Source organism: Oncorhynchus nerka, linkage group LG11 (assembly GCF_034236695.1).
Source record: "Oncorhynchus nerka isolate Pitt River linkage group LG11, Oner_Uvic_2.0, whole genome shotgun sequence".
NCBI lineage: Eukaryota > Metazoa > Chordata > Actinopteri > Salmoniformes > Salmonidae > Oncorhynchus > Oncorhynchus nerka.
The window spans coordinates 44135210-44146171 of record NC_088406.1 but is presented as its reverse complement, the minus strand read 5'-3'; the positions used below and the strand labels follow the sequence as shown (position 1 = coordinate 44146171).

At 43.4% G+C, this 10962-nt stretch overlaps 1 protein-coding gene across 1 annotated transcript; it reads right to left on the bottom strand.

The window, feature by feature from the left end:
- Positions 1 to 2410: 2410 nt before the first annotated feature.
- LOC115136944 (homeobox protein meis3-like) lies at positions 2411 to 10533 on the bottom strand. Its single transcript, XM_029672870.2, is given in 14 exon segments — positions 2411 to 2556; positions 2558 to 2694; positions 2965 to 3051; positions 3231 to 3289; positions 3638 to 3714; positions 4520 to 4665; positions 4942 to 5050; positions 5272 to 5421; positions 5615 to 5665; positions 5818 to 5868; positions 6042 to 6216; positions 6421 to 6560; positions 9556 to 9639; positions 10058 to 10533. Coding segments are annotated over 13 exon segments (1248 nt in total). The 5' UTR covers positions 9568 to 9639; positions 10058 to 10533; the 3' UTR covers positions 2411 to 2502.
- Positions 10534 to 10962: the final 429 nt, after the last annotated feature.

Sequence of the window (10962 nt, the reverse complement as noted above, 5' to 3'; positions counted from 1 at the left end):
TATTGAAGACATTTGGTTTAGGTTAGGTTTCAGTTATAATGACAATGCTGTATGCCCCCAAAATGTGTGTTGTAATATTTCTTCCTGCTCCAGCCTTGGAGTTCCTCCACTTTAAGGTTATTTCATTATTAAGATAGACTTCGTTGTCATAATGACTTCACACTATACGTTTCCCTCACTGAGCTCTGTGGCTGTACACACTGTTCTCTCTCCCTTCTCTCTCCCAGTATTGGCACATTTATGCAATGCAATTTCCACTAGCTAATGGATTTTGTGTTTGTGTGAGGCTACGGACTCTAGCTATCAAAAGCAATCATAAAGTGAAAACAGTATGAATAGCATCTCACTGCTGCTGTCTGTCTGTTGGCTCTGAGATCTCCCTCCGATTATCATACAGTCAATTGTTTTCTTTATGGGACCATAGTGTTTAAATAATAATAATAGTACATTTTATTTTAAGTGCTTTTCAAGCTCCAAAGTCACTTTACATAGTTAAGATAATAAGAAAGATGAACACATTCATAAATGAACTCCTGCTTATGGTCAGGAAGCTCGATGTGACCAATAGACCTGCAGTGCAACAGATTATGAACCAACTGTGGGTCCACGGATTGGGGACAAAATGTACAGCTGGGACATGACTAGCATGTCTGGAGGGTAGCGTGACAAGATGGACAAGGCGAATGAGTGTGTGGACAGGAAAATAAGTGATGGGACTTAGAGTCAGCCCTAAGGGTCAGAAAGCCAGGCCATTTCCTGTTGACCCTTGTATGAACTCTGACCCCTGCTGCTGGCTGCATCTATCACATGACAGGGGTAAGGTGGGGATTGAAATGGATGGCCGGGTGGAGGAGGAGGGTTTAGGCCATGCCAAAAGCATTTGAATTGTGTTTGACATTTAATGAGTAATCACTTTGGCTTGGATTTGAACCTTGTTGCACATGGCCCTGCAGATGGGAGGAGGTATGAAGTGAATGAGAAAGGAATGTGGAAAGATTGAGTGAAAATGAGGAGAAAAAACAAACAAAGAGCTAAACTAAAGGAGAGGGGGAGAGAGGTCAGGGAGGATGCTTGGCTAGTAGAGAAACAAGAGAAGGGGATACAATGCAGCTGCAAACATCCGTTGAAAATGAGCCAAATAGCATATAGTGACAACATGTAATTGTACCAGGAAGAAAATATGAATATTTTCAAGATTACCTATTACCGATTTGTGTATTTCACTACTGTGTATACCTTTCACATCTAACTGCAAATAATTAGAGGGCAAATTCAAAGAATGAGTCATTCACACATTTTTACAAAAGAAAGCTTTTAATACTATAAGTATAATCATAACTGTAACATCATTATCATCAATTATCATCATTAACATTTGGAAATAAATTATTTGATCAGACCCATACGGGACTGAGGAAGATGCAGCATGTGTAAAGTCCTTTGGCTGTCCTCCTTAAACCCAATGGCAGACAACATGGACCATGAAATGGTTCGACAGGATCGTGTGTGTGTGTGTGTGTGTGTGTGTGGGGGTGTGTGTGGGTGGGTGGGTGGGTGTGTGTGTGTGTGTGCGTGCGTGCGTACGTTCACTGTTTGACCTATGATGTGGATCCCACAGTAAACCCCACTATTCATGTCTGACAGGATCTTAAGGAGGTAAGTGATCAACTCATTCCAAACGTATTTAAACAAACCAAGGTACTGAGAGAGACAAATTGAGCTCATTCATATTGTATTCGAGTCATGCAGAGTGACGCCCTGGAAGATCGCTGTTCACAGGACTTTTGTGAGGTCGCGTCTGTCTGACACACACATAAATACAAAAATAGATCTAAAAAAACTCAAATTAAATTAAATAAGGTGGAGAGGGGTCAGAGTGCATCACTGGCGTCCTGTCCAATCACAACATTTCAAGCCTGGGCTGTGTGAGGTCATAAGGCTGGGAGGAGGGGCGTTGAGGGTTATAGAGGTTAAGGTGACACAGGCAGACCGGGAGCTGTGTGTCCGACATGTGTCCTTCTGTCTTTCCGCTTGGTTGGCCAGTAGGCCAGGTGGGAGAGAGAGGCAAGTTGGCTGATCAGTGGTCCGTGTGGGGTGTTCCTCTATGCTCCTAGAGGGGGCGCTATCCTGGGAGTCAGACAGCTCACTGTCAACATAGAGTATGTAGAGAGGGAAGGGGCTGAGGACGCTCGCCTCTTCCACCCTGAAGAGGATTTGGCTCACACTCACGGGCTCAGTATGGTGTGTGTCTGTCTACGTCTGTGAGATGGAATGTAAGTATGTTATTGATGGTATAAGAGGGGCCAGCGGTGGTATGTTAAGGGCAGTGTATGAATGTTGCAGACAGTGGGTTGAGTGGGTTGAGTGACTATGTGGAGGTCAGGGAATGTAAACATTTGGACTGCGCCATGCTGTCGTAGTTAGCGTGTGGTGGGTGTGTGAGCCCCCATCTCCCCCAGGATGGCCCCTCTCTCCCCTCTACTTCACACCCTTCCTTCTCAGTTAGTGGGCGTGTATGTCCAGGCCCTGGCCTATAAGGGGATCGGCGGGGTGGGGGGTGGGGCGGCGGGTGCAGCAGCATGGCGGGGTGGGGGCCGGGGTAGGGGTGCAGGGTTGGGCCGGCGTGGGGGTAGCCAGACTGGGACAGCAGGGCCCCGGGGTACTCTGCTGGAAGAGACGGCATCCCCTGAAGACCTGCGGTGAGAGAGAGAGCGAGAGAGAGGGAGAGAGAGAGAGAGAGAGAGAGAGAGAGAGAGAGAGAGAGAAAGAGAGAGAGAGTGTATACCACCGAGTGTGCACCAAACGATTGGTAAAAACACTAGGGTCATGCCCACCTGGCATGACCCTAAAACACTAGTTCACCATAGCGAAACCTTTTAAAACGGAAAAACTGAAAGGAGTCCGTTTTACTCTCTTTGTTGCCTAAATGAACATGGCCCAGTCGTCCTTATCTCTGTCTCTTACCTGCTGCCCTGAGAGCCAGGTGGGCTTGGCCGTCCAGTCCGTAGCCCCCCAGTGCTGCTCCCTCTGGGCTGTAAGGACCGCTTTGACCTGGTCAACCAAACACACACCCACATCATTCACCTAGCCTGAATGTCCATATAGATCAGCTATACACATATTCACTCAAAATACACACCGATAGCATTCATACAACCTAGGAATGTATAGCTACATCAGTAACAATACATTAGAGCGGGAATACGGTGATAATAACATGGTATTATTACCTGAGCGATTTGACTGGTCAATCATGGGCTGTACTATTCTCCGTCTTGCATTGATAAACCTGGGGAGGAAAAAGGGGATACGAAAAAGCGGGGGAATAGAAGCAGAGAACACAAAGAGAAGGAGGATTGAATAGAAGGAGAGTCGGGAGAGGCAGAGAACACTAGTTAATGGAGAAAAAGACTAACGCGTAGGATATTAACCTTTCACTTTTCAACCACTTAAACCGTTCATGGTTCACCGTCAAGCCACATTTAGAACAGAGGGCGTATGGATCTCTGGGTGATAATGGATTGATCAGTATTGATGGGGTCAGTGAAGGTCACGCTAAGGACCGAGCGACGAGGGACACAGTACAGTAGTAAAACACACGAGCTGATCATTGGTTATTGATCAGGGGGGTACTGACCAGTTGTTGACCTGCAGGATGGTCAGTCCTGTGTCCTGTGCCAGCTGCTTCTTCTGCTCCTCCGAGGGGTATGGGTGCTGCGAAGGGACATTCAGAACAACGGCATTATGGATTTGCAAAACTGGTTAAGATTCAGCAAGAGCATGTTTAGCCTTTGCTTTTGGCATACATTATCATTCCATAAAACCATCAAATGTATAATTTTGGCTCACACATACACCACACACAAATGACCCCACCACTATCTATGTAGAATGAAAAACCCAAATCATGTTTGAAATAAATCAGCTAGACCTATAACCATTAGATGAATACTAATGGCTGCCATTACATCTAAATTCAAGTCAAATTCTATGAACTGACGTGACCCTTAAATTGCAGCAACCCCTTTCCCCTTCTCTCTCTCTCTCTCTCTCTCTCTCTACCTCTCTCTCTCTCTACTCTCTCTCTCTCTCTCTCTTCTCTCTCTCTCTCTACTCTCTCTCTCTCTCTACTCTCTCTCGCTCTCTTCTCTCTCTCTCTACCTCTCTCTCTCTCTCTACTCTCTCTCTCTCTACTCTCTCTCTCTCTCTCCTCTAGAACAGTCATAATTAGGGAGAATGACTTTAGAGTTTTTAAGTATACCTACTAATTATCAGAACTACTACATTTCACCATCAATTGTTCTCTCTCTGTTCAGAACTATTCAACATTTAACGTCTTATTCACACATTATCTCTGTCATTTAATTATAATTTCAACTTCATTTTTTTGCATTACCCTGTACGATGTCCCCTTCCTCCTTTCATCCGCTCCCTCTTCTCTCGGCTCCCCTCCTCTGCTTTTCTCTGCTTCTATCTGTCATTCTTCTCACTATTATTTCTACTGTCTCTCTTTTCTCACCGATAAATGCTGGAAGAGCCATGCCCTCATGATGTTGGTTGCCAGTTTGGGGAAAATTCCCCTCTTCTTGTTGTTCCTTCTGTCTCGGTCCGTCTCGTCCTCCTCTCCCGTACTGGGGGAGGCCACGCCCCCATCCAAACCATCCCCTGCCAGAGGACAATAGAGATATGGCATTAGCACAGTACGCGTGTGTGTGTGTGTGTGTGTGTGTGTGTGTGTGTGTGTGTGTGTGTGTGTGTGTGTGTGTGTGTGTGTGTGTGTGTGTGTGTGTGTGTGTGTGTGTGTGTGTGTGTGTGTGTGTGAACATGTCCAATTGATGTCAGGTTTATGTGTGTATGTCAATTATGTTGTCAGCATAAGTGATTGTAAAGATGAGTGTATGTTTGTGCAGGTGTGTGTATGAGTTAGTGTGTTAGAGGTACCCGTATCGCTGCAGTTGTCTGTGCTGTGTGAAGGCAGGCCACATGACATGCCAGGGGTCCCTAGTGGAGTGGACGCACAGTCATCTGGGTCCCGCAACCACGACTGATTCTACAGAGAGCGAGGGAAGGGAAGAGATAGAAACATATTGAGATTAACAGGAAAAGATGTGAAAATGTAGCAAAAGAAATTAACATTTATTCCCTCTTTAGTGACAAGTATTTTGCCCAATAGGGCTTCATCAATGTCTTTTTTCAGAGACATATTGAGAGAGATATACTGAGAAATCTGAGACTTTTCAGCTCATTTTTCATCATTCAGGTGTCACCTACCTGCTCTGACAGACTGGTGCAGGAGCCAGTGAAATCCTCCACGTCAGACTTGGACCCGCCCTCCCTGTCATCCAAAATCAGGTCTGTGGGCATCTTGCCCTTCAGGCAGGTAATGTAACGATTGCAGAAGTTATCACACAGGTCATGAACCTGGAGAATAGAAGATGAAGAAGAGGGAGAAGAGATGCTGTCAGGAAATAGCATAGTACTGTAATGGTTTAGGTGTATGATGGCTGATCATGTTTGGTTTGCCTGCTTTCAGCAGTCACTAGTCTGAATCATAAAGGGTAAGAGGAGACAGAGACAGAGAGAGAATAGATTTTAGATGAGTGAAGAAGCACACCTTTTCCAGCTCCAACAGGTGGAAACGTAGTACCTGAATGGCCTGGATCATCTGAGGACAAGAACAGATTGGTAGATATGAACACAATGCGTTTGAGTTATTCTTAATCGATCTCTAAGTTACTGTGTGTGTCGATACATGTAGGCTATGAGCATTTGGTTCTTTTGCTGTTACAGTATATACATTTGTATTTATTTTCATACCAGGTTGTCCAGTTCAGGATTTGTTGAAAAAATGGGCTTCTCTGAGCGAATCTGAAACACACAAGGAACGGCGTCCACGGTCATTTGGATAATGGTTGGAGCTCGGAGTTTAAGATTTTCCCTGTACCCTGTAATTGCACCTGCAACCCTGTACATGTGACTATTAAACTTCTAATCTAAAATCCAATCCTGAATCACTGCCGGCTCGGACGGCTGTAACTCACCTGTTTGGCGAAGGCTGCGATGTCATCGTTGAAGGAGTCTGAGGAGCATACATCACTGTGATTGGTCAGGCCTTGGAGGTGGGGTGGCACTGAGAGGGCTGTAACATCCCGCGGGGAGCAGGTGGCCAGCTCGCACTTCTCAAACACCAGGGCCAGAAGTGGAAACAGGGGATGTCTGTGCACACAGAACACACAGTGTTATCACATTATGCACACGCACACACACACCTCACACACATGCATGCACACAATACATACACACACATCCAGAAAAATGCATATAGGCACAGAGCACACTGATAGTAAATATACATGCATACTGTTAGAATGAAATTAAACAAACACACACTCTGCACTGAAATAGTTATTTTCTGCTCACCCATAGATCTGGTCCCTGTGGTGTTTGAGGGAATCTGGGACAGTGTGGCCATAGTGAGGGGGGGGCAGTGACCTCATGACCTCTCCATACCCCCCCACGGGCATGCCCTCTGACCCTGAGTAGTGCACCAGGTCTTCATACTGAGGAACAGGGGGGAGAGAGAGAGAGAGAGAGAGAGAGAAATTAGGAGATGAGGCCCCCTGTGAATATGGAAGCAGATCACTTCGAAGCTGTATCTAATTTTCTCTCCTCCTTCATAAACACTGACTAGAGGCTCCTTGCTGTGCCGTTTTTCAGAGGGATAAGCTACATCCACCCTGGGACAATTGACATGAGATAAACAAACACACAGAGATTCATACATAAACATGAGCCTATGCTCTCTATCTCGCTGTCAGTCTCATATCTCTCTCAACATTACCGAGCTGATGTGTGTTCAACTGTAGCTGACTTCAGTCTCCAAGGCTTTTCAGAAAAAGCCAGTGGTTTTCTCCTGGATTAAAGCATGGCCAATCATAGTCCCATATGGCTGCGTGATCACAGCGTGCACCTGCTCTGCGGTTTTGTCGTGCCACCTTTTGTTTTATGAATAGTCGCTATTAACACAATCACCACTATCAGATTCTGCGCCTTTGTGTACTCAGGAGCTCTCTGATTACAGTGCGACTGTAGCGGCTGTGCGTCATCTGATCAAAGCACCAAAATCAAGAAGATTAATTCTTCAAATGTTCCTGAAAGGCATGAGGCTGAGAGAAGGGCTTCATATGTGAGAAATACTTACAGTGTTAATACGAGTATAATTTACTGCAATCCTCGTCGTAATCAGGATAGTTCAAAGAGTAGAGCTTAGTTCGCTATACAATATATAGGCATAGGCTATATAGTTCATTTCTTTCAGCAATTCAGTTGAACATATGTTTTACCACATTAGGCTATGACATATATTAGAAATATTAATGCTAACAATGAACCACATACCAGTGGATGGATAACATAGCAGCATGCGCTTCCTTCATATTTTGTTATTGCAGTTGTTTTAAGTAATAAAACTGTTAGATTAAACTATACAAATACTTGTTTGAACTTGCAATGTCCAATATATTCAATACATACAAATCACTTTCCACCAGATTGCCTATTGGCACAAACTAAGTTTGCAAACATTCGACTATAGGCCTATTTTACCAAATCCATTCCACAGTTTCATTATTCAGACAAATACAATGTATTTCATTCGAGTAGCCTATGTTCAATGGGAACGTAAATTAAAATTCGTATGCCATGTTCTCCCAACACCCTGCTTATTTCAATCAAAAGTGATAGAGTTTGTGAGAATAGTTTTCCATTTAGCATACATGTAGGCCTAATACTCGTAAATCGTTATGTGAAAACAGAATGGTCTGCAGGTTTCCAAACCGATGCCTTTTCTTTCCGTTATTGAAGGTCGCCTAATAGCCATATGCTCAAATGAAAGACTAGTGTCACCAATTGTAAACAGTGGGATACACTGTATATTTTACAGTGCATGGGACAACATATATCATTTATCAAATTCACTTCCCATTGCTGCATATAACCGGAATTAGGCTAATTATGGATAATTGACTGACACACTTTCTTGACCTTGTTTCAGTGAACTAAAGTAGCCTATAGGCTATGTCTGAATTGTAATCAAATTGGACAAAGAAAGTACCTGTTTTGTTGACTTTAATTTGCGTAAAGTACTACATTCTTAACAGGATTACACTAATATAACGAAAAGCAAATGTAAAATGCTAATAAAAAGCGCTTGCGTAATTGTCATCTGTAGGCCTAATTACAGTAAACCGAAAAATCCTACCCGGAAAAGTTTATTTGATTTGCACGACCCGAAGCCGATGACACTCGAGCTATATGACAACATTTCTTAATTTCCTCACTCAACTGCAAGCCGAACGTGTTATTAAAACACAGATAACAAATATCCTAAATTTCATCTGACCTATTATTCTTTTTAAAATTGTAATTACATACAGAAAAGTGCAACAGTTCACTCTATGGGAGTTTGACTAGTTATTCAAAAAAGATGGTACCCTATGTCTGCAGCCTTTGGTATTCCACAGGTTATTGCTGTGTGTGTGTGTGTGTGTGTGTGTGTGTGTGTGTGTGTGTGTGTGTGTGTGTGTGTGTGGTGTGTGTGTGATACAATGTCAGGAGTAGCCTACTATGGCAATTATCTTTAGGAATGGAAAAAGAGTGGCCACTGACTGCATAGTGCACATAGCAACGAGATCTGCGAGCCGTGGACTCACTGTAGCAAACGAGTTGACCTACTTAGCGACTTGGTCTGCCTCTCCCTGTCTCTTTTTCCTCGACCTACACTCACTACACATCATACTGTATATAGACATATCACGTCTTTCCACTTTCACAGCCACTTTTATTGGCCCTATAATCGACTGTTAATTGCTGCAGGAAATACACATTTTCACTTTTAAAGAACCTATATTTCAAATATTTCACTATACATATTGAAATCCAGAAAACGTTTATGGCTATCAAGGGAGACGTACACCCTATATAAAAGCTATATGTTTATAGTCCTAAACCTCTTGCAAAGTAATGAGAATAGTATCATTCTGACACTTGCTCATTTATACGTGACCCTATATTGCAATATAAAGACAAATGAACAGCAAATTTATAAGCAAGATAATATATGTGAAATGTAGCCTATATTAAATGTATAGGATGTTTCCACGAGTCAAACTAGGCTGCTTGACATTATGACGACACGTTCCCTAATGATTTAGGTCAGGTCAGTCTATTAAGGAATATTCAGAGCATGCACAATTATGTCAATAGGGTTATTCCTTCTGATAGATTGATGTGAACTCCTTGACATATTGCTGCTGCCTTCATTGGCCCTGTATAGCTGGGAGCTTTGGCCTACGCGAGGGAGGACAGGGAGGGAGGCGAGACAGGCAGCGAGGGGCGCTACATCAAAACGTAAGGACCGAGCAAAGAGGCAAAATTATACATAATAACCAAACTAGCAAGATTATTATCTGGAGAGAATGATAGGCACTACCGTGACACTTCAAATGATGAGTGAGTATAAAGTATGCAGTAGATTAGAGTAAACAGCCATCATACCCTCTTATCCATGCGACACGGAAGCCAATCCTACTCTGGGAAGGATGAGACCAGACCCGCTGTCCAGCGCAGGCGTTCTGCCTCCTGTATACAGATTATTTGATGAAAATAATGGCTCTTTAATATACTAATAGAGGTGAAATTATAACAGTTGTAGAATCAAACCTTTAATCTCATCATTATTAATTAAGAAGGGGTTTGGTTATAAAAAACAACAGCTGACCCTGAGTGTACCGTGATTAGGCTATAGCAATAGCCGAGGCTACTATAGGCTACAATACACTACATGTAATTCCGAAGTGAATCGAATCGTTACTTTTATTGCAATCAAGCAGCTTTATGATCCAAACTTAGAGGTGCACGACCATAAAAGCGATGTGTATTGAACAGCTATCACGAATAAGAACATATAAACCATTAGGCTATTTTACATATAGGCATCAAAGATTATAGAAATACAGTACACTATTTTAGAAAAATATGATTTCATAAAATATCCCACCGAAACCTAGATTTGACGTGTAGGTTATAGTCACTCTCAGGCGGTGCTCGTGGTATCCTGCATTGGCTTCGGTTTCGAGAGCGCGCTGGTGGGTCCGCACGTTATGTCTTTGGGTCCGGCTCGCAGGCGAGATGCTTGGTGAGGAGAAATAGCGTCCTTTTTGGCCGTTCTCGCTGTCCATGGGCTGTCGCGACAGGCTGGAAATTTTCACAGCGACATGGGCGATGTTGCTTTAAACATTGAGAGAGGCAGAGACGGTGAGGGGAGAGATGGTGGTTGGGAGTTGTTTGGGGGGTCAAAACACGACGGGGTCTCTAACCCCCACCTTCTTATCACACACTCGCGCATTACAAACCCAGGATCCCCTCGTTTTATTCCAATGGCACGCTCTACACTCACATAGCATGCATTGGCACAGTTTATTCGCTCCCTTTCACCGTTGCTAAGCCATGACAAGTTCATATCTGATAACTCCAAGATTTGAGCGCGAGCACAGCATTTTCTTAATATTATCTCGTCGTCTTTATATTCCATACTCTGCAGGATAGTGCGCGCATTTATTAATGGGCGCCATACAATCGTTATTCCTACTGAAAATAATGTCAGTATTGTTTCCAACACTCGCCTCAAGCATCTGCGGTATCCCAACTCTCAGTAACTGCATTTGTTGTTTTGAGTAGCATGTCAAATTAAGTACAATTCACAGAAAATGCTGATGATTCTTTCTGATAGGCTATATTACCATGTTGGTTATTGGCCGCACAATTCAGAATTCTGATACATTTCTGTATAGCCAGGTTAATTTAACAACCCTGGAACAACCCCCCACAGTGCATTTTGGTATCATAAAAGTAATTATAGAATAGGCTATTAAATGTCCTATCGTTTTTACGCATGATAACATT